General features: G+C 45.6%; 1 protein-coding gene across 1 annotated transcript in view; it reads right to left on the reverse strand.

Moving 5' to 3' along the window:
* Positions 1-25,063, reverse strand: part of magi2a (membrane associated guanylate kinase, WW and PDZ domain containing 2a) — a 156,631-nt gene that overhangs the window by 37,272 nt on the left and 94,296 nt on the right. Inside the window, exons 3-6 of the mRNA XM_071527040.1 lie at positions 17,560-17,679; positions 13,987-14,202; positions 11,607-11,817; positions 9,516-9,595 (exon numbers count right to left, since the gene is read on the reverse strand). Of these exons, the coding sequence (XP_071383141.1) occupies positions 9,516-9,595; positions 11,607-11,817; positions 13,987-14,202; positions 17,560-17,679 (627 nt within the window). The remainder of the gene's footprint in view (positions 1-9,515; positions 9,596-11,606; positions 11,818-13,986; positions 14,203-17,559; positions 17,680-25,063) is intronic.

Raw genomic sequence — 25,063 nt, forward strand, 5'->3', positions numbered from 1 at the left:
CAACAGCCACACTTTGAAGCCCCAAACTGCCACCCACCTTCAAACAAAACAAAGGCACAGACACACACACACACACACAATCATACACATTTTTGCTCTCTCAACCTCCCTCTCTATGGGGAGCGTGCTGCAGAGTGTGCTGCTTTTGTTCTCAGTGATCAAAGCAGATCTTTCTTCAAAACCCTGACCCAGTCCTCATCGCACTGGACAGGATTTTCACCGCTGCCCTCTTCCCCCTCTCCGCTGCCCACGCCTCACTGACCCAACACGGCTCTTCAAAAGTATGTCTGGGAGGACTTCCCCATCTGCTTCGCTTTCCAGGATGTGAGCAATTAGTATTTTGAGCTAATTCCCACATGGAGAATCCAGTAGCTTAGCATATTAGCATCTTAGCGTGATCATTCAAACCCATGATGGTGTGGTGCAAGGCTCCTGCTTAATTAGCATCTCAGCTGAATCCGGCGCGAAGCCCGGGGACAGCGTGTTCCAGTGCAGCTCAGCTTAGAATAAGACCAGCTTTGATTAGTGCCTATGCTAAGCTAATCAGGATGAGAGCAGAGATAATAGGGGAGATAATGCTGCTTAATCAGAAACAGTAGCAACCAGCGGGAGCGCTAAAGCACCTCGGGCTCCAGAGGACCCTGTGGCTAGTCCAGAGTGAGGCTGCTGTTTCTGAGAAACGCTCGCACTGCAGGGGCACACACTCACTCACACACATACACAGAGTATGCTGGGTAATGCTGCATAGTCATGGCATACAATATTAAAAATGTTATTGTTTGGCCCAGTTAAATAGACTCAATAGATTGCTCGGCATATCCCCATCCCCCCTGTCTTCCCACGCGGAGGAGGAATATCTAAACAATGCTGCACGCACGTGCCACATGCCTCCCTGAACCCCTGCCCCCACCCCCTCAATACAAATTATTAAACTTTCAGTAGGACACTCTATTTTTTGCCCACTCTCACTAACACACACACACACACGTGGCTGTGATTGATGTAACAGAGCGCTGCAAGCAGGTTGACAGCCCAGGGGAATTCCTCCTGTGAACACTGCAACATTCCTTAGCCCCATCTCCACTCATTAAATATGAAAGAGAGCGTTTCATGTTCTCACCTTCACCGAGCTCCACACACAAACACACACAAACACACACACACACATTATATTACTTAGTTTACACACACACGCACACTATTACTTACCGTACTTTACACACACACGCACACACACACACACACACAGGAGATCAAAGTGCTGTCATGTATCCCAGCAGTGCACTTCGTCTAATGAAAAGCCTTTTCTATTAAAGCGTCCACAGGAGGAGCTGCAGGCAGGGAGAAATGTCTCAGCTTTCAGTCGCAGGTGGAGGGGAAGACGCACTGTACATCCACACTGCACACACACCACCTGACGCTTCACTCTCTCCAGCCACTTTAGGTGCTCATGCGGTGTAATGGCTGGAGCAGAACACACACACACACACACACTCACACACTCACACCCGCGGAAATGCTGTTACTTCCATTGAGCAGTGTGCTGATAAATGCTGAACTTAGGAGGACTGTCTCTCTGCTCGCTTTTGTCTAGCTCCACTGAGTACCGTCTATAACCACTCTGTCAGCAGCTAGCAATGGAGTGCTAACTCCCTGAGTGTGTGTGTGTGAGAGTGTGTGAGTGCCATATAAGGCCAGCACTGCTTATCACTGTCATGCTGCATGCGTCCTGGGAGGAACTGTCAAGCTGCAGTGCAATTTTCAGGTAGGAACCTTTATGAAGGATCCCCAAAGCCTGAGAAAAAAAATGTGTGTGACCTCTAGTCTTGCCTGCAATCAAGCGTGTGGGTCCGCTCAAGACCAGCAGGAGGCGTCCTGGCATCCTCACCCCGTTTCCCCTTCCCGCTTCTCCTCCTCCCTAGCACTCAACATCCATCTCTTTTTTTGCTCCACCTTCTCTCCCCCCTCTTCTCTTTCTCTCTCTCTCTCTCTCTCTCCATCTGCGCCTCTTCTCTATGTTCTGCTCTCTCAAGTGTCCTCTCGTCCTCAGTCACGGCATTTAAAGACCATGAAATACAAAAAAAAAAAAAATAAAAAAAACGTTTTCTTATGCGGCCTCACAGAAAGGGCCGTTTTTTGAAGTAAAGTTTCATGCTCACAAGCTCATGCATATTTCATCCCGCCTTTTCTAATTTGGTCTGAGGAACAGGGTGGCGGCCACGCAGCCCTCAGACGGCACGGGGATTTACCCATGTTCCATTTCCTTCCATCTCCTCCCCTTTTTCCATTCTTTTCGTTTCTCTCGTCTTTTGAGGAGGTAGCGGGCTGAACTGAATCATCTTCAGCACGGAGCCTTGAGCCAATTGTAGTCACCAAAAATGAAAGTCCTTTTACCACTGGATATTTTGGCCTCCATTTATCATGTCACCGTTGAACGCGGTGCAAATTCAAGCACTGCGGTAACTGTGAAAAACTTCTCTCGACTGATTTATGAAAGTTTGCACCGGTCAATACGAGCACAAAGTCCAATGGCCAAGGTGTGTTATTGTAAGAACAGCAATTTGAGCGTGCATCGGCAGCACAATACATAGGCTTCCAATCAAATAAATGGAGTTTAGAGCGATGCACGGTCTGTTGTTCGCTGAGGTGAGCACTGCTCCAGAGCCAACTGCTGTGGCTCTCATTTCTCATAGCAACTACAAGTACAGTACAACCTCAATTATCCAAACCTCACACTTCTGAGTGTACACAAAATGTGCCGAAGTGAAAATACCTTGTTGATGCACCAACCTAAAATGTAAAAGCATCTAAAAGTGCAACAACTAATATTTTTACTGTCCCACAGCACACAATTACCATAATACTTGTTTATCTGCAGGGGTGTGACAGCGTTGTTGATCAGTGCCAGTGACGGAACAATTACTGCTAAGATTTCTGGCTTTCAAAACTTGATTTGAAGCCCACACTCTGTTTTGGAACAACACAGAGTATGGCCATTTTCAACTGTGAGCGACTGGCATTGCAACACGTTTCATTCTCAAGCCAAAAAGGCAAATGACAAAGCAGAATTCTTATTACAGTGTTTTTGTAGGGTGATATATTACCTCTTCACTAGACTCTCTGCTCTAATTAGCCAGCGTACTTGTGTTGTGTGCATGTAGGTGTTTCTTATTTGTATAAGCTTTAGTCCAATACCTTAAACATTTCAGTGTTAAAAACATTTTTGTTCGATAAACAGTTCTATTCTACCCTTGCCATATTCTATTCCTCAAAGCAAAACAAACTTGGAAAGAAAGAAATCCCACAAAAAATTGAAAGAATCTAAAGAAAATTACAAAAACACTGTTTATACAGGGGATTAAGCCTGCCCATTACCACTTTGTTTATTTTCTCTAGGCTACTATTTGTTTGCTTTTATCATTTTATTGTGGAGTTGTTGCGATATAGACTAGTTGGCAGGCCTTGCTATGTAATATAAAGTAATACACAGAGGCATTATATCATTATGTGTCTCTCTAACATACAGAGAATATTCTGCCTGCCGGCCAAACTGAGTATTCATACAGCTATACTACCTGTGAAGTTCAAAGTGGTACATATTGACGTTTGCAGAAATCTGAAGCCATTCATTTTAAGATTAGACTGGGTTGTTTGCTCCTTTCAGAAAAGAAGTTCACTGTGCAGATCAGGAGGAATTTCACTGGCATAACCCTCATCTTAGCTTCTGATAGATAGGTAAGGGCTGACCTGTCAGATCATCAAATCTAGCAACCCCCACTGCATAAAAAGGGAACACAACACAGCGCTTGACGATACTCTCATTTTTTTTCTGGGACCTAGCTTCAGCATACTAAACAAACCAAAAATAACTGATTGTGACTCAGACATGGTATTCGCAGAGGATGTGAAAGCATTCATGAACACAAGTCAGCATCAATATTTCCTCAACCGGTACAACCTATAATTCATAAACTCAGCTCCCTCTCCAATCAACAAGAGAAACATTTTCCTGTTTTTGTAATGATAATCACTATCCTGCCTGTCACAATCAAAAGCACAATCAAAGTTGCAAAGAAAGGGAGGCCGCGTCCTTTGAGGCAGGCGCATTAGCGTTGTCAGAAGCAATATTTTTCTAAGGCTCGCCAAGCCTGTTGATGGATAAACACATAATGCAGTGGCTTGGCATAGAGGAAGGGCAATTTAGCTGTCTCGGTTTCAGTTTGGGAGGGGGGCGAGGAGTGGAGGGGGGTTAAACAGAGGGTGGTGGTGGAGAATAATGGGCTGTTTAAGGGACAGAGGCTGGGCCAGCAGGGGACGATTATCTTGTGTGTGCAGAGCGGAGGTGAGCGTGACTGGGCTGCCGGATGAATGTCACCCCCCTCGTCGGCAAGTGTGGTCCAGACTAATGAGACGGGGTGTAGTGCATATGAGTTAACATGAGGTGCACACGTTCAGTATATGCGTAAACATATGCTAACTCCATAGTCAAAACGCAACACATCCCTAGGGACAAGTACAGAAGCACAGTCACACTAATGGCTGCCGCTGATTAACATCATACTGAACATTCCCTAAACTGTCCTGATGCACTAAACTCCACCCATCTGGTACTCAAAGCAGGTCAAAACAAATGCTAAGAAATATTTGCTGCTTGATCTAAGTCTATTCCAGGATGATTCAGAAAACAATACGCCTCCACTGTGACAGGGAATGTCAATGCAACAGCCATAGATTCAACAACAAATCAGTTCATTGCATCACTTTCAAGCAGCAGTGTTTTCCTCTTGTGTATTAGACTCTATTTCAATTAGCTGCTGTTGTTTTTCCGCGACTCGTTTTCCTCCTGTTAAATGCGTCTACGCTGTGTGGAGAAATCTGTGTCCTTACAGTCCCTCTACCGGAAAGTCCCACATGCCCGTCGTCTACCTGTCGCAGAGTGAGAACAGAACAGTTAAATGCCAGAATTCAAATGAGCCCAACTGAATTCACAAAGCTTGTCGCTTATCCAGACGCACCAGAGACAGGAATGGACTTTACTGAACTGTGACTTGGCACTTGGTTGGAATTCTCCCCTCTTTTGCCTCCAATGTTCTGGTTTATTTGGCTAGCTCTAGGCGAAACACTTACCCAGGTACATGCAGTAACGCATGCACACACACTCGGAGAAACTCCCCCGCCCCTCTGCTTTCCTTTCTCTCATTTGCAACATTACTCCGCTACAACCTCCACTGATCCCTATGGGGTCAGGAGTAGCGAAGAGAAAGTCCTATTTCGCGAGAATCTTTTGTTATGTGTTAAATAGGATAATTATGTAAAGTAGCTTGTTTTATAATAGCCTCCCGGATGCCGTTCATTAGATAAAATTATAAATTATGTATTAAGGTTAATTAGATTCAACTAATTCCTAACTCAATTAGAGTCAAAACAGACAAATAAAAATGTAAAAAGGACTGAAATGTGAGTCAAAACTGGGACCAGCAGTGTAAAATGCAATTACATAATTCTGCATTTCTCTGAATTGCTTAATGTCAGATTGTTTGGCAGAGCTAATTTGAAGTTGATCGAATTTTTACATGTTTAATTGCATCAAATTAGTCTGACAGGGAGAGATACACAGCCCAGGAGAAACTTAGTGGATCAGACAGCTATGATATTTACCATGTACTCCCAACATTGCAGGTTTGAATCCGACTTATGGTTGCATGTCCCGCCTCCCTCTTGCTCCCATCTTACTGTCACTCTAATAAAGCACAGACGCCTTGAAGTAATCCTCAACAGGGAGAGCCCTACATAAGACTGCAGCTACAGCAAATATAACAGTTAAAAAATACATTACAGCCGATATGCACACACTGACAGCTAAATCAGCACACACACAGATACACACACACATCACACCACACACCAGAGTCTTTTGAATCCTCTTCCCAATCTCCAGGCCTCAGGCTTGCTCTGGTGGGGATGTTCTCAAAATATACCCATCAATCACTCTGCCGACAGCCACGCCGGCCCCTCCCCCCGCTACTCCACTCCGACTGCTGCAGGAGTCTCAAGGTGAAGGAGGGCGCTGCGTCTCTCCTTCCATAATAACTCACCTGTAGGACTGCACACACACACACACACACCGTGCACGCAGAAACACACCCGTTCAGTGTCCCCGAATAACTCCTTGCACCCTGCCGCCACCGCATCTATCTGCGAGTCCCCGGCGAGCCAGCTAAAAGGACAACTGAGTGAACAGGAGAGACGACATTTCCCCGGCCGGAGCATCTTTGCCTTGTAGCATCCTTCTAATGTAACAGATGATATATTGCAGGAAACTTGCAAACACAACAGGACAGCGTTTTTTTTTTCCCCCGTAGAGGTGACAAGGCCTCTGCTATTTCCCCAGGAGAGGGGAGGAGAAGGGAGCGCGGGGCCGAGGCCGGCCTGCGAGAGACGATGATAACTTTGTCTCTTTGCCCGGGCAGCGCTTCACATGACCAGAATGTAATTACACGTCGAGCTCCGGCGCTCTCTGTATGCACGTGAGGGCCGTCTGCCGGGAGCCGGAGAGGCAGAGTCTGGCAGGCGAGAGACAAAGAGCCATTGTAAAATGCTTAACAACCTTAGCGCCATCAAAGACTAAATCCCTCTCCGTCTCAACCTTCAAATCGTTCATCAATATACATTCTGTGTTGTATGTGCTCAGCTTCTCCAGATAGGACACGCTGTCGTCTGATGAAACACATGGAAATAGTGACGAACTGCAGATTACAGCTTTTCTCTGCTTTTAATTCATTTATCAGGGGGATTCTCCCTACCTGCTCTGGTGTACCTGAGGCGAAAAACAGGCAGGCACATTGAATAACTAAAGAATCAAGTGAGACAACAGTGGGACTGCCTGGTTTCCTTTTCCCGGCCAACAAATATTTGGCAACGCAGAAAACACAAGCTGACTTTAAAAAGAGGGTGAGAATGAGGGGAATTAAAGCAAACAGCGAGCGTCCGTATGGAGCCTGTCCTATTTCTTTTCCTCTACCAAAACAAAGCAGATAGGAGATAGGAGGATGGGAGGGAGCAAGAGGGACAGAGATGGATATGGAGGTAGAGAGAGAGAGAGGAGGTGAGAAAGATGGAGGCTGAGAGAGAAATATAGAGTTCGTTATGTAACTACAAGGCGCCTGTGATGTCGACTGCTCTCTCCGCTGGCGCCGGCGTTCCTTTGAACAGGCAGGAATCGGCACGCCAAATCCAACAGACACTTCCCTGCATAGCTTGACAGAACCTGGTTGTATATGTTGCGAATGGCTTTAAACATAAGAGGAAACAAGTTGTCTTTGCTGTGTGTGTGTGTGTGTGTGTGTGTGTGTGTGTGGTGTTCCCTCCACACTCAAAGCTCCAGTTAGCGGTCTAGCATCCCCCCCCCCACCCCCCACCTCCCCCTTCCTCCTCCTCCTCCTCTCAGGCTGTTGTCCCGTCACAGCTCACAGACCCCACCCTGTGATCCTGTTAGCGCTTATCAGAGCATGGCTCAGGCCCAAATATGGACACACACACACACACACACACACACACACACACACACACACACACACCTATTCACCCACCAATCAATACCAAATATACCGAGGCAGCTTTTCTCTCCCTAACTCAGCTCTCGGGGGTAGCTAGTGTCACAAGGCTGCCGAAGTTTGGAGTACACAAAACACCCACACTTACAGTACACACACGCACACACACACACACACACACACACACACACACACACACCTCATATGGCTATCTCATCAGACAGCCAACAGCAAGCCAACCCACTGAGACCTTGCTTATACAGACCCAGAGCCACCATGTCACTCCACACCGGATTCTCCTGCTTCGCCCCGATTCTCCGAGCTTGGGACAAACTGGATGAGGCACCCAACGAGATCAATAACAATCTTCACAAACATCAGCGCATCTCCTCGCGTGGAACGTCCTTGGTGGATAAATAGGATTGGAAGCGGCGGAGATAAAGCCGCAATTACATTTCGACTAATTCCTCAAAGGCCTCCCTGCCTTTGTTTCTGTGTCATTTCATCATCTGCGAGATCTTTGCGCCTTTCATGTCTGAAGATTGAGAGGGAAAGGGGAGTTTAAGTGACTACGGTGGAGGCAGAGTTTTTGAATTAAGCAGAAGATTGCGATGGTAATTCTATTCGAAGGATTAAAGGGGCAATGTGTCAACACGAAACAGTTCCCATGTTTAATGCCACACACAGTGCAAATGTTTTCAGACCAGCTGCCATTTCCCCCTCTATCAACACTCTATCTGGCCTGAGTCAAATAATATGTGCAAATAATTCTTAACATTTGTTTTAAGTAGCAAATGGGAGAGGTTTACTGAGTCAGGACAGTTCAGAGAGTGTGAGGTAAGTCGTCAATCACGCAAAGTATTCTTGACTGTGAACTACTTTCCTGTGGTAACATCTGAACTTTCTGCTTCTCTCCATACTGTCCAATGTGGCAGAGCCCACTCATCTGGCACACCAGGCAGGTTAAAACAAACACCAAGAGTTATTTGCAAATACTATCTGACCCGGGACTGCACTTCTCTGGCACTCGCTCACTCTGTTTGTGCACGCATATCCGTGTCTGTGTGCATGCGTGTGGGCCAAATGTATTTTTGGAGAAACTCTAGCTGTGTGACTATGCTGTTTACCAGGAACACGCATACAAATACTCCCCCGCCAGGAACATATATTAAGAAACACACACACACACACACACACACAAACGAAGCTGTCATTTCTCAACCGTTGTCTCTGTCCATCTCACACTCCAGTCCCTCTACCCAGCTCCACTGCCTCCCTGTCTATTACTCAGGCTATAAATCTCTTCCCGGCCGCACACAGAAACAACAAAGAAGGATGGGAAGAGGGAGAGTGAGGGAAAGAGATAGATGACACACTCCTATATATGTACGCTCGTCCGCAAACACTCACTGCGATGACATTCATCCCTCTCCCTTTTTGCGCTTTATGTGTGCATGTGTGTGTTTGTCGCGTGTGTGTGGGTGGCTGGGTGAAGGACACTCCACGTCTCCCTCCTCTCTCAGCTGAGGATAAAGAGCTCTCTGTAAACCCCAGCCCCTCCGGACCTGTGTTTTAACTAACACACACACACACACACACACACACACACACACACTACAGGGCTTCCTATCCGCAGCGACACACACCAGCATCGCTCACCACACAACTCAGGTGGCACACAAATCCTTAAAAAAACAAAATTTTCCAACACCGGCACCGTCATTACACCCATCCACATTGCACACAATACAAGTCAGCAGATCTACTTTCCTGGCATTGACTTACTGAAGTCCAGCATGTGATGAGACTTGGAAAGAAAATATATCACTATCAAGACACACGCGAGGTTTATATGTTGTAAAAAGGATTGCTTGGAGGCAACTTGTGTGATTAAAATGAATGAACGCGACGAGAAAGAACATGGAAGAGGAGGAAGATAGGAGATAGAGACACAGTACTCACCATCCTCTTTGCATTCCTCAGGCGGCTTTGCCTTCTTGGCTAGCCTCGGGTCCAGCCACGATGTTGTCTTGGTGTTGTGGCTGTGAAGACACGACACACAGAGAGAGAGAGAGAGAGAGGGAGAGAGAGAGAGAGAGAGAGAGTGTGATAGATGGCGAGAGAGAGGAGGTTTGGCAGAAAGAGAGAAAGAGGGTGGCGGATTCTTAATTCAGCCAGAGAATCATTTCAGAGAGGAAAGTAGAGACTCCCTTTGCTTGCCCGCCTCTAAAAGGTGACGAGAGAGAGGGAGACAGAGAAAAAAAAAGCTTTAGGTTAACAAAATGCCAATCGATACTTTTAATTTGCTCACTGTTTCTCATTAGCGGGGAGAGAAGCGAGGCAGAGGAGGGGAGGAGGGGGAGGGGTAGGAAAAGAGATAGAGGGGTGACTGGGGGAGTGATGGAGGGGAACAGCTGTGGGCTTGGCAGATTCATCCAGAGCCTCGGGCAGAGAGAGAGAGGGAGAGGGAGAGAGAAAGAGAGAGAGAGAGAGTAAGAGAGAGAGAGAGAGAGAGAGCTGGATCTAGATCAGATATGATGATGTGCCAGGGAAACTTGATGCATCTCCTCAGCTCATCTGAGGCAGCGGAGGCACAATGGCCTCCCTTCACGGCGACCGCACAACAGGAGGGAGGAGGAGGAGAGAGAGAGAGAGAGAGAGAGGAGGGGGAGGGGGGGGTTGTACAAAGTGCCTACAGTATGACTGAGGTGAAAAAGTGAAAAAAAAAGAGTGATACCACAGGAAGATGCTGGCTTGAACACCTCCTCCTTCGATCTCTTTTCTTTCCAAGGTATTGGCTCTTTCGCTCTCATTGTGATTCTTTTGCCTGTCCCATTCTCTTTTTTTTTTTACTATTTTCTTTGCCCTCCTCCCTTTTTCCTTCCTCTCTTACACCAATGCATTTCACTCTTTGCTTTGCTCCTCCTTCCTCTCTTCCATTACCCTCTATTACTATTTGTTAATATAAATATCTACTACTACTTCTCCTGCCTTGCCTCTCTTTCATGTCCTCCCTTTCTTTCTTCATCTTTACTCTTTATCATCATCACTTTCTTTCCTCCCTCCTCCTCTTCCTCTCTGTCGCTGCCTCTCTCTTCAAGGATTGTGGGTAAATAAATTGATCTCCTATGGAGGCCAATCAAAGGCGAGCGTCCTCTTGGCAACCGGCATCACTTTGGCACCACATCAGTTCACCCGCGGAAAAACTTGAAGCTACAAATTCGGCGGGCTAACTGCATTAGCTCCATAATGTGCCTGATGGATGTGGGAGCATGAGGTTTCGCTGTTTGGAGGAGGAGACATATGGCGAGTTGTCTGTAGTGGAGGGAATTAAAAGTCTGCCTCTGTGGCAAATACACATGAAGAGGCAACGTGCGCCTGGCTGGCTGACAACGGCATTAAGGCCGCGCCTCATTTCTTAGTCTGGCATCGCTGTGCAGTTTCTCGCAGTTTATGATGCGGCAAAACGCACTGGGATTCAGACGATTCTGCGGAGAAATTTAGTCTAATGACTTAAATGATTAAATGATTCAATAAAAGCTTTAGTAAAAGAAAAATCATTCCTTTTTACAGCTTTATTCGCTGATAGTCATGCCCACGCACATGCATATCTACATATACAACAATCCCCTCCCCCACCCCACCATGACGAGACACACAGCAACTCCATTATTCAGATGTAATGAAGACTCACCTCCACAGCTTTACTGCGGCTGTAAAAAACTAACAGCTCCAATGAATTGCACCTCAGAGCTTGTATAACGTAGCTCTGGTACAGCCAGTGAGACCAACCAACAGAATTCATTACAGCAATGCAAAAGTGTGTGTGTGTGTGTGTGTGTGTGTGTGCAGGCGCTTGTTGCTTTGAAAGGTTCTTAAATGCTTGGCCAACTTCACCCTTTCTCTCCCCTGCCAAAACAATGTATTTCAGGGGACCTCTAAATCTCATTAAACCACCAGCTATATGGTGTGTGTGTGTGTGTGTGTGTGTGCGTGTGTGTGTATAAGTGAATGCAGATGTCCGCTGTTGCGCTGCGGTACCATGACACTTACTCTATGAAGTACACCTCTCCCTTCTCTGTGTACGCCATCTCCCAGTTATCTGGCAGGGGCCCCAGCTCGTCGTTCTCCTCCAGCTTGGGGGCCACCATCTTGGGGGACTGTCCCTCATCTTTGGGCCCCTCTGCGGGGGCCTCCGGTGGGCCGCCCTGCGGGGCGATGTCCCCCGAAGCGTCTGTGCTCTTGTCTTCATGTTCGCTCGACTCTGAGGGCACAGGAGGGCACGATGAGTCAGGAATGACATTATCACTCAGGCAGGAGAGAGGGATGAGATGAATGAAAGACGAAGGAAGCGAAGCGAGGAGAGAGAGAGAGAGAGGTAGAGGGCTGGGAGAGCTGTAGCGAGGGGAACAGACTGATTGCGTGTCGGGGGAACGTCGGAAGGTAACGCAGCAGAAAAAAGAAGGAGAAGAAGATTAGAAATGGGTAGAGGGAAGCAGTGACACAGGGGATAGAGAGGAGAAAGGTGAGCGGAAAAGAGAGAGAATGATTGAGGTAACGAGGAAGAGAGACAGAAAGCGGAGGCGAGAATAGAGATGGAGAGAGAGGAGCTGGCTGGGGTGCCCTAGTTTGAGTTGTGGCATTGTGTGTAGAGAGGGAAGATGGTGAGTATGTGTATGTGCGTGTGTGTGCATCCCAGAGGACGGCTAGCGGAGGGACGTCGAGAAGGAGCAAAGGGGGGGGGCAAAAAAACGCGAGAGCAGGGGATTGAAAGATAATCTATGGGAGGGAAAGAGCGAGGTAGCTATCTGCTCAGATCACAGAGGCTGGTGTGCTCTATCGATTCCCCTTCAGCTCTCCTGGTCAGCCCACACTGCCCATCTACAGAGACAAAACTCCTCCTGAGCTGAGTTGAGCGCAGCAGCCCACTCTCACACCCGGAGCCTTCAGTTATGGAGCACCGCGGCGCTACCGATAGGAATCAGCTGAAAATCTTTCCTGCGCCTGAATGTTCGTGCAGCTCGCAGTGGTGAATTCGGAGTCACCCACATCATTTGAGAAGCAGATAACAATCACACACCGGGTTATTTACAGGACACAATACGACATATCTAGAGAACTCTGTCTGAGAAAACTCTCTTCACAAATAAAGTCGCCTACCTTGCTTGAGCTCCTTGTGGTAGGAAAACCAAAATCTCATCCTTTTACCCCAATTATTTCCTTAAAACACCTTTTTACAACTCCTAACAGGTCACAACGTCTCCTAAATCTTTGCAGAGATACGGTGTGAGCACTTTTTTTTTGTACTAATATTGAAAAATGGCTTTAATGCATATGAGTAAACATAGTTTCCGAAGTCTCCGAATTGTCATGCGAGTCTGACTGATGTCCTACTGCGAGAGGCTTGATAAATACAAAGGCTGTCCTCAGGCCATAAAACCCCAGCTTAGAAAGTCACAGGACCCAAGCATGGATTTGGATTCACAAAATCAAACTCATAATGCCTCCTTTGTGATCATCTATTCATGTGATCATGGCACAATCCTACTGCATTCTACAAGGTTTCACTGTGTGTGTATGTGTGTGTGTGTGTGTGTGTGTGTGTACTGTATGAGTGCACATTCATATTTCTATAGATTGTTACACACAAGATAACATTCAGATGTGGCTTACTCATCATCTTGCTCTGAATGAGATGAGTTCTATTCTGAGATAATGAAACGCTGCACATTTTGAAAGAAATGTCTGCACAAAGAAATGTCTTTGTTTGTGTATTACTTTATAAACAAAAGCTACTGAATGAAGTTGGTGCTCAGCATATGAAATGCCAGTTCTGTCTGCAGTGTTTTCAGAGTTTGGCGAGAGGATGACAGTGATTTGGACGGGCTGATTCGACACAGTGAATATGCTTAATAAAATGTCCTACTTGATTTTTTAAAGAGCCCACAGGCTACTGTTGAATTGGAATACACTCTATCTGTGTCCCCTCAGGCTATCTGGGTCTGAAACAGTATACTCTAAAATGACACCTAATGAACGAAATAAAATGTTATTGCGGGGAGGAATGGCATCAATGCTTATCTTCATAAACTGTTTGCACTGCACAGGTTAATTGGTAATTATGAGAGTGAATTATCATTTACATTTTACATATCATCCCATCCCTTCATTAGACTACATATTCAGACAGTTATGTAACCAGTCAAAGGTGTTAATCTGCCATAAACTAATTTTCCAAGAAATCCATGTAATAGCAATCTGTTGCTTCTCTGTTGCTAGGCAACCACCCTAGGGGAGATGGTTGCTATGACTTAAGCAAGACTATAGACTTCTGCAGATCAGCCTGACCCGGCGCGTGACCTCGGACCTAGCTGTCGTGCAGAGGCCTCCAACCCCAGCCTCGGCGCCTGCGGGGGTCGTTGTCGGGGCTGACCTGGGGTGACGGCGACGCCATTGCCGTTGACGACGGGTCTCTCCTCCTCTTCCTCCTCAGGGGGCTCGATGCTGGCCTTCTCCATGTTGCTGACTGACTTGTTACGCTTCCTCTTGCCCTCGGAGCTGGGTCTGGCGCCCGGCAGCAGCTGGTCTGTTACATTTAGCAGCAGAGCGCTGGGCTCGGCCGGAGGCTTCGGGGTGCCGTAAAAGTTATCTGGACACACACGCACATACAAGCACACACACACACACACACACACACACACACACACAAACACACACACACACACACACACACACAAAAGAGTTTAATTTGCTACATGTTTAATAGGCTACATGTTTGCATCTTGTACATGTTCTGTTTCCTTTGATGGTGTGTTTCCTCTAGCTTGTAACAAGTCAATACTCAAGCATATGGCGGTCCCAAGAGAGAACGAGGACATTAAAGACCTTTGAATACATTTCCATTTCCATTAAATATTAAGACAGAAAAAGGAGAGCGATAAGGAGATGGTCGCTTTATCGCTCCCTGTTGCTCCTGAAAAAAACACAAACTGTTGCAATCATAAGCCGCTCTGGAAAAGGACACAAGTTAAATTGCTGGAATGTAAAAGCAGAAAAGAGACCCAGGGGTGAAAGAAAAATGAGAAAGAGGAAGGTGGGACGGAGAGATGGAGGCTCGTGACGCCGCTGCACCATCCGCTGGGAGGATGAGGTGTGCTGCCAGCTGACATGCTGTTCTATGTTGAAGCCAGTTGATCCGTGAACATACAAGCTGGGGGCTCAAGTTCACATCATGTCCTACAATCTCACAGCAGCTCCGAGATCTGCGCAGGGCGACGTGCATCCGCTAACAAAAACACTCTGACATGCACGCGCGCACACACACACACACACAAACACACACACACTCGCAAACACCACCTCCTGAGCCAATTTCACCCTTGTTAGGGCTTGTTTATTATTGCCGACTTCTTCCTTCTTCTACTGTGCACATCAATCACTTATCAGAGCATGCAGGGATTCCTCTCGCGTACGATTGTGTGTTTGTGTGCGTGGTTTGGAGGTTTGGACTAAGTGAATAACCGTGTCTCTCTCTCCGCTCCAGTCTCCGGTCAGAGCCAGCTGCCCTCCTCTGGGAACTTGCATTTTTTTAGCTGGCTCTGACTCAACGACCCCTTCCCACCCAGCTTCTATATCGGTTTCACACTTTGTTTACTGTCCTTGGGTCAGTCTGCTGGCAGCAACACTGTCCCTCCAACACTCTCCATCAAACGGAGGATACATGTTGTCGTTGGCGGGTGAAAACCTCCTCCTAACTCCAATTTTGGTGATTTTTTTGTACTTTAACTTGCTGGAAATTGAAGAATTACATGCTCCTCTATGGGTTGAGAGAGTTGTACAACCCTCTGGCTTATGAAACCCTTTCAAAACCCATTGGATAAACTGAAAAATGCATGGGCATCGAGCTAAAAACAAAGCCATTTTTCTTAGTTCCTGAAAAATTGACATTTTGGAGAGTGTTCACCCGACAACAGCGATATGGTTTGCTCGAGGACACTGACATACACAGACACAGATACTGGTCTTGAATTGTAGTACCATGTTGGTCTAAAGTCTGAGAGGGTGTCCTGTTTCAGGAGATCAACCACTGTGTGCCTCTGAAGTTTCTTTTTAATCCCAGTGCATGATAGAAAGCCGAAGAGGTCTGCAGTGGTTCTCAGACACGAGAAGGAGATGTGTGTGAAAATCCACAGAGATTATTCTAATGTACAGGGCCTGAGCATTAGAGACAAACTCCAACACTGACTGCGTGCTGCAGACAGTTCGGGGAGCAGGAGGAGTAGCCGGAGAGAGTTTAAAAAACATCAGTTGTGTGTTTCTCTCCGGATAGGAACGACCCACTGAAACATCTTGTTCACGTTCTGGAAAACATGAAGGCTGCAATGAAAAATGGAAGAGAGTAGCTGTAAAAACATTACGGGGACTGTCGGGATTAGAACCACGAACCACAGACTCAAATCCTGGAGACTTAAAGAGCTGAAGATTCGCCTCCGAAAAGAAAGCGAGTGGTGTGATCATGTGAACTGAAACAACCCGCAGGATCACCGAACACCCTGACTTTGAAGTCAAAGTGGTAGAATTGCTGTTGCATCTAAAAACTTCAATGACTTCACCCAAGAGCCCCACCTACATGCTGATAAAACTAGATAAAGAAACAGATTCATAATGAAAAACCTGAAAAAATTAATTAAAAATTAATTATAATTATTATTAAAAATTTAAAAGAAATGCTGTATAACATGATCAAAATCTCCACCTCCTCTATATAGAGACCATTTTTCAAGCATTTATAGACCCATGATCAGCCAAATGTCTGATATTTTTATTCTATTAAATGCTTTGTTTTACAACTTAACAAAGCATTTAGCTTGCGCTCCTCACGGCCAACCAATCCCCCCTACAGCCTTCTCTTTCGCTCCCTTTCAATCTCGCCCCTTCTCCCTTTCTCTCCAGTCTAATTGGCCATTAAATTATTAAAATATATAAAATGCTGAATGATGGCAGAGCAACCGCGCAGAAGAAGCTCTATCTCCCTCTCCCTGCCGAAGCCGTCCTCTGAAAGTGATGCACGGCTCCCATCGCCGAGAGGATCTAACATCGCTTCTGGCAACCGACCGTTAAATTGGCCATCTGCAATTTCGTTTTTTTTTTTCCTGCAGCAGTGGCAGGACGACAGCAACTCCAGTCAGGTGGGAGAGAAGAAAGTTAGCCGCTGTGTGTTATCTGTATAAAGACAGAGGTCCCCAGAGAGCTGGAGGCGGCGGGGCAGACCAGGGGCGGTGTTTTAGAGTGGTGTAGAGTCCGAGCTTCAGGCCGGTCTGACCACAGCAGAGAGAGGATGGAGAGTGTCTGTTTGTTTTGATTAGCAGCTGAAGAGCCATTAAGGCTCAAGCAGAGAGCCAAGAGAGAGCCAGCATAAAGGTGATGTGGGAGGTGTGTGTGTATGTGTGTGTTTGTGTGTGTGTCTGCACGTATGCTCTGGCTTCTCCTCATTCACAACAAAGAGGCTTTTTCAATGTCTGTCATGAGTGATGGTGCTGAGGTTTTGAAAAGCCAAAAGATGGATGATCCATACCTGTGAGTGTGTATGTGTGAGTATTTCTGTGTGTGTAGTATATGGATACGGAGTGATAGGGCAATGGCAAACCTCAACATTCATTTTAAAACCTGTCACTCATACCCAAGAGAAAATACCTAACGTACCCCACTGAATCAAAGAAAAACAAGTTGACATGTCATCTCCCACAAATGATGCAGGAACCCCTGGCGCCAATCAGTAACAAGTAAAGAAATGTTGTAGCGCCCCCCTAAGGCCAATCAGTGTAATTATGAAAATTCCGGAAATCAAAATCCAATCAGTGGCATCTAGGATATTGTGCATGATGATTTTGTGTGTGATGGACGGATGGACTGGGGCCAATCTATAGTCTCTTCCCCAATTAGAAATATTACAAACAGGGATGACCACAACAACATGCAGAGGAGTGTGACTTCATAAAATCCTTACCTTCATATGTTCCGCTCTCTAGTAAGGCTCCACTTTTCTCCAATTCCATAAACCGGTCAACGGTCACAAAATTATAATCCACCCCGGGGACCTCTCCCTCCTTGGGCTGCCTGGTTGTGCCTGCAGGAGATAAGCGAGGAGAGGAGGGGAGCACAGTTAGAGCTGCAGGGGCTGTGAACACCTCACAGCCGCTGAATGAACAGAGAACTCAAAGACGGGTCTGAGTCATTGTCAGTGTTTCAGGAAGGATCAGAACATAACGGAGCAGTCAACGGAAACACAGTGACCCCGACCCAGCTCGTCTCATTAACTGGCCTCTTTATTCCTTTCTGTCCTTTTCTTCTCATGCGGGCTAAACTGAATATTTGAGCAGTGTGCTTTTGGTGGAGGGGAGTGCCTAGGTGCCATTTCAGGAGCTAAGTGATGCAACTTGGACAGGAAGAAGAGAAATCAAATCAATTTGCATGGAGCTGACAGCATGTCGAGGACCGTCTGACAAGAGCTGCAGTTCTTCCAACTGGCTGCAATTGCGATGGCAAGAAGCTACAGGAGTGATGAAAATATTTTGCCCAGTAATAAGAGCATCTTTAAGACAAGCTCCACTGACATGACAATCATCTTTCCTCTTTCCTCCAGTCACTGAAAGAGCATGCGCCAGTGTGTGTGAAAGTGGTTATGATGCCAAATTGAGGTACAAATGACTTCCTAAATACTTCCTCATCGCGGTGTGCTAATTAGACTTGTTAAAACTGACGCCGGCTGTGATAGCACAGAGGTACTCTACCCCCGAGATGCTGAAGAGGTTTCCACATTTGAGCGAGGGTTGTTCATACTGGAAAAGGAGCCAGCGAACACAGTTGTTAGACCCTCACTACAGCATGTGAAGTGCTTTGAATGATCCCATCTGTGTGTTTTGATGTTAGCAGGGATACAACTATACTACTGATCACACCTGGTATGTGGCATGGGGTGGCTTGCCTTTCAAAGGCCAACTGATGTCCCTCCTACCTCACTGCACAAGGTCTGCCAATTCAAAAATGCCTGTAACGGTTCTAATAGTCACTCTCTAGGGCAGTGGTGGGCAGCCATGTGAAATGGATGGCCAAGGGTATGCAGGTTTTCATTCCAAACCAAACACTGACTGGACCACTGATTACCACACCTTCAACTAGAGAGGGAGAACTAGTGGTGGCCTACACTAATTAAAGTATTATTATTTTTTCCTCCTGAATCAAAAAAGGGTTTCTTCCACAAGGTGAGGTGTGTTGCAGAAACCCTGTGGTCGCCAGTCCCTCTTCAACTAGCTGCACTTAACTCTTATCACCTGGCATATATTATTCTGATGTGACAATAGCGACACGGGGCATCTGGAAAGGTGTAAATTGAATGCCTCAATTCAATCTGGCACGCACTCCAGTGTTTTTTTTCTCTGGCGTGCCGATTTTTGGACAATGCTGCCATCATCTCTTGATGCCTCTGGCTATCCGAGCATGAAACAGTGTAATGAAAAGAAAATGAATCCACTAAGGCCATTAAGCCGCTTGCCAAGCCTTGCCAAAAGTTGTCTTAAGGCTCAATTTGTTGATTAATCAGTCCTTAAATGGAGAAAGCAAACCCACAAATGACGTTATGATCAACTCGTCTTGTTGAGACTGCACTGTAATAAAGTGGTACAGCAGAGTACAGTAATGTTCTGTATGTGAGTACAGCGGAGTCATTTTCCTCTTCCAGCAATCAAGCTGTCATGTATGACTATCACATGCAATGAAGTGTCACCCTTTGTGCATTTCTTCAGTCCCGAACTCTCGGTAGAAATTCAGCGTCAACAACAACCCTTGAAGCTGAAACATCAAACTGGAACCTGCTGACTGAGTGCTTTGTAAGGGCTTAGCAAATGAGCAGCAGTTATTTGCCGGAGAACCTGTAGTGTAAATGTGTATGTGAGTGAGTGTGTGTGTGTGTGTGTGTATTTCTGTGTGTGTGACACCTCCAGTGGTGAGGTTCTTGATTGTGTCTGTCTGCACGGGGGCCTGTGTAGCCGTCACAGATTACCCTTCCTCACAGGCAGAGCTACTGAATGAGCTGTACACACACACCCACACACACCCACACACACACACACACACACACACACACACACACACACTTCAAAGAGGACCTTTGATGTTGCAGACCTATATTTAGCTGCATCTTGTGGTGGGGACTTCTCTAGGGTGACAGTTTCTAAAAAGGAGGCAACCACAATGCCTCTCCGTTTTCAGTCCTTTGTATGTGGGTCATGATCTTGTACTGCAAATCAGTGATTCTCAAAGTATAGCTGGCTCTCTGAAATGCAAAAATAATGATCTTGGCTATAGGTATGATAAAGCAAGTGAAAAAAACCCATAAAGCTCAACTGAGAGATTCTTCCTTCTTTATGGCTATTCTTAGGAAGCTATATATTTGTAATTTACAATGCCCTGATTACAGCACATTGGGAAACACATTAAGGTTAAACACTGCATTCATCATTGTGGCTTCAGGCTACTGGGGATTGGGTCCTCAAATTCCCTCAGGTGTGTTTCTGGATTTGGGCCATTTCAGGAGTGTGGTAAACTCTCACTAAAAATACTAAAAATGAGCATTGTTGTTTTTTGCAGAGACATCCTGCCTATCCATCAAGTCCCTGTTCTGTTAGGAGAGAGAGAGAGAGAGAGAGACAGAGAGAGAGAGAGAGAGAGAGAAGAGAGAGAGAGAGATATGGGAGGAGAAAAACTAGATGATATATCAGAAGATTAGCGAGGCTTTTCCTGATGCTTTTTGCAGTCTGCAAACGGAGCAATGAAAAACACAAACAGATCACCGCTGATGACTGTAGTCATTTGTCCCTCGGTGTGGCCGGTAATAATTCAGAAGCCACCACATCTTCCGTGTGGGGAATATTCTCGGGAACTCCCAAGGATGCGAGAGGGAGCGAACGAGGCAGAGGAAGAACGCAAAGAGAGAAGGGGAGGAATGGTAATGGTGACTGAGATTGCGGTGGGAGTGGGCAGGCTGGAAATGGGAAGTGGGGATGGATAGAAACAGGAATGTGATGGATGAGAGAACAGATTAAGGTGCAGCATGGGTTGAGACTCTTTTAGCTCATAGCTATCTTGGAGCCAGCTTCAACTCCACAACCGCAGGCCTTAGGTCCAGCTCTCATCTGTACAACTAAGCACCATTACTGGACGTCCCGGTCACAGGTAGTGGTTTCATACTGGAACCATTCGACATTCTCCTACAGAATACATTAGCATAGCTCTGCTCTAAGCAATCTCTGTATTCCAATAAAACACACTGCATTAGATAAAGGTATGACTTCTATATCCGTTTGCATGTTTGCACATTGCCCTGTAAAAACACTAGGCTATAACTTGAGCACAACAATTTGAACCTATGATAACTGTGGGCTATATCAATGCGCTCAGTGGGGACCCAGACAATCTCTGGAAAGCAGAAACACTGGCCTCCATTTCAAACAAAGGCTTTATATCCAGAGAATATCCTCAGGCCTCGGGGAAGAGATTGTATTGTGTGTTCATGACAGAGTCAATTCGTGTGTAAAGGCCCATTCTGTACCCCGAGGAACTGATTATACCACGAGCATCCACGCTAATCATCTCCACAGAGTTACATAGCAAGATGTAAAAAATGTCACAACAAAAGGCACTTTATGGAAACTTTTGTCTGTAACGTACTCGTTTTATGCGGCGTGCGAAACATAGGCAGACTAGCGCTCGCCGAGGTGTGAGCTAATGAGGATCATAATAAAACTCTAAACGCCCCTTCAGTAAATATAGACAGAGAGAAAGAGAGGCAGAGAAAGCGAGGGACATAATGTGAGTCTGAGCGAGAGAGAGAGAGGGAGAGAGATGTGAAACTGTAAGTGCACTATAACGGGCTGAAAGCAAGGTAAGTGTGTGTGTGTGTGTGTGTGTGTGTGCATGTTAGGGAGAGAAAAAGAGAGAGAGTCTGAGAGAGAGAGAAATGGGACAGAATGTGCCTGGTCTCTCTCGGGTCCTCCTGTCCTGAGGCTCGGTACTACATGACACCTTGCTGCTCTCTGGCTGCCAGTCAAGGCCTTTCCTCTGAGCTCTTTCTCGTTCTCGGAGCCTGGAGCAGGCAGACCTGGCCAAAATAGTACCTGAATACATTTGAATACTTTAAGCAAGTTACGTGTCTACCTTTGAAGCAGTTAAAGTGTCTGGCAAGATAAATCAAAGGCTGCTCAAGCAGTTCAAAAGAAGCCTATTTATGCTTTTGCCCTTATCTGTGGAAAATGCAGTGCCTATAGTCTATGTCCTTGTGTGTGTGTTGGTCTGACTGTACACTGTGTAGGGATGTGTTGTGGAGTTTGTATGTGGTGTATATTGAAATATGTGGTCTAGATCCCAGCCGCAGTGAGGTGGCAGATGGATGGACTCTAGTTCTTTCTTGCAGTCAATCATCTTTGCCCCAGCCTCATCTATCCTCCCTCTCCTCTCCGTCTTTCCTCTTCTCTATGCCAGCTACATTACTATACACTGAATTTACTAAATGTTAGGGAAAGATTCCTGATATTGAGTTGCAGCCTCGTTTGCACAATCTACATCTCAGTCGTCTCAAAGCTTAAACATCCTTCTCTAACTCATCAGCTCTATTTATCTACATCTCATCCTTTGTGCTTGGTATAGATTTAATAAGGAAAATCAATAAGGGATAATGGCTTTGACCTGGATTCACCTTATCAGTGCACTTCATGAAAAGGGTAAGTGTCTTTAATAGTTTGCACATTCAGTGTAGGTCTGATTGCAGCAGCAGCGGCTGTTGTTGCTATATGACCAGAGGGAGGTCTGTAAGAGGTCTAGCTTTAATGTTATGTTGTAGATAAACCACTCAATCCATTGAAAAATATGAATCCCTGGCTCAGGTGAATCAGAACTGTCTGTGTGTGTGAGTGTGTAGCACAGTGTTAACAGCATGGAGAACGGGGGGACAGGGGTTGGAGACAGGATCAGCTAGCTTCTAGCCTGCAGCAGAGGACATCATCCCTGTGTGTGTTGTTATGACAGGCCAGTGTGGGCAATAGCCTCAGGCCGGAGGTGTAAGGCAGGTCTGCCCATTCACACCCTAATCCCTCTGTTGTGACTGGCCAAGGCGGTGTCAGCATGGCCTATTGTAACCGCCCTAATCTAACCATTAGCCAATTAGGAAGTGGCGGGCCTTCCTAATGCCCTAGCATTAGAGGGATGGATTAGCTTGCCATTCAGCGCCTGCCTACTGCCCCTGGGCAAATGGGACAGACAGAGCACTGGACTGAGGGAGGACATTGAACCGCCGTACCACACCACCGAAAGCTGCTTTCACCGCACTTTGGCTTCATAGGCAGCAAGTGTGGTGATGCAATGTGCTTATTCACTGTTTTCACAAATGATGTAGTATAGGGCCTTAATCAGCTGTGATTAGATATCTGTTAAGCCGTAATAAAGTTTATTGAGCAGGGAGTGTGGGCATGGCTGCTGTTTTCATTGAGCTGATGATAAAAGTTAATATAGCTGCTTTACAATCTAATCATATTGACTAGGAATGTTTTTGCACCTTGGCAAAGACACACAATCTCACTCTTGGTTTTCCACCAAACCCAGTGATTTTTTTCTCCACACTTACTGAGATTCCAGGTTCATTCAAGTTCAGTGAAGTTCAGTGAGACCGACTCTGTGTCTCTCCCCTGCTTATTGACAGCTGGTAATGTGGGATAGATTGGAGAAAGCCAGGCATTGAACCATACTCCCGTGCCTGTTGGCCCTCTGCCGCCCTCCCCTGAATTCCATTAATAGCTCTGCCCTCCAGGAGGTGCTGGTCGGGCCGCCTGTAACACAGCCAGAGATATTGATGACTGCCCCCTCCCCCCCGGGACAGGGAGAGAGGAGGGAGAACCAAGCGGAGAGGACTGATAAAGCTAAAGAGATAAAGAGATGGTGAAAGGCAAAATGCATTGAGAGAATCACCATGAAGGCTAGCGGTTATTTCAACAATGACATAGCGAGTGCCGAGTTAGAGGTGTTAATCTCCTGGCCTGCCACTTCAGTCACATTCCTTATTCACAAAAGACAAAAACGAAAAAAGAAACCACAGATTGCTGACCTCATATACTACAACACAAAAAAGTTGACTGAAAGACATCCATTCTGTGTTTGTAATCTACAAATGCCACAGCATCAAGTTAACAAGGTGTCCTTTAAATAAGATAATTTTAATGGTCATTACAGAGACAGTGAAACACTTGAAATGAGCTGGAGAAATTGTTTGCTCCTTGCTGTGTATTATCCTGCTTACACCATGGCCTTCCCAAAGATGAAATAAATAGTTTTTATTCATCTTTTCTCAGAGTAAAAGGTCACTTGGGCTTTGTTCACTGCTAACATTTTGCATGATATTCCCTTTGCAACCTTTTCTTGTTGCTTGTCAGCTCACAATGCCCAACGCCTGCTGGCTAACAACTACTGTAACAATAACACTTTGTGTTCCACCAAATCCTCAATAGGCATTTCCAAACTGAATCAATACTGCTCACATATCCAAAAGACTTTCTACTGAATCCTATTGTAGGTAAGGTAAAAAAAAAAAGCTGATGTAAGATCAAGGTTGCATGGTCACATTGTAACAGGAGTAATTAGAATAGGATGTAGCTACTGATAATGTAATAACTTGTCAAAATGTAATAAAACATCCCTCTGAATTGGTTGAAAATGTAATAAAACCTGTTCATTAAATAAATTCACGGGTAATGCAATATCACACACAATATCATATTACATTAACTGGCAATTTTGATTTCATAAAGGGGTGTAACATATTTCTCACTGATTATGTAATAATACTATTGATAACCCGTATGAATAAGAGGAATGCAATCATTTGAGTTATTCATGTAATTGTTACATCATCAGTTGAATATGCAAAAATAAGTTGCATTACATTATCCAGAAACTTATTATATTAACAGGTTTTATTACATTTTCAACCCATTTAGAGGGACATTTTATTACATTTTGACAAGTTATTACATTATCCGGAAGAAAGACAGGTTTTCTGGTCATACAAAAATAATGACACACTCTAGCCAATCAGAGGCTAAGAGTCACCGAGGCTAAGGTATATAAAACTCAAGAGTGCAGTTGAGGCTCTCTGAGCAATTTCCCTTCAAGAGCTTTCTTTTCACTAGAAAGGAAACCTCTACTGGGAGTACAGAAATGTTCTTTGAAGGATATTATGTATTGAACTTCAACAATCTCTTTAACATGAGGATAGTATTAATGCATGTCAAAACATCAATATTCAAATGTATGCAGATGATGCAGTAATTTTTACACGTGCAAAAGACACCCAAGAAGCCTCCTTAATTCTTACATCTTCAATGACCCATGTTCAGGACTGGCTTACTAAATCATGTCTCTTATTGAATACCAAAAAAACGGTGTGTATGATGTTTACAAAACAACCA

Source organism: Centroberyx affinis, unplaced genomic scaffold (genome assembly GCF_046629955.1).
Source record: "Centroberyx affinis isolate AG114_WGS23_722 - 3 ecotype Tasmania unplaced genomic scaffold, CSIRO-AGI_Caff_v1 ptg001486l_1, whole genome shotgun sequence".
Classification (NCBI taxonomy): domain Eukaryota; kingdom Metazoa; phylum Chordata; class Actinopteri; order Beryciformes; family Berycidae; genus Centroberyx; species Centroberyx affinis.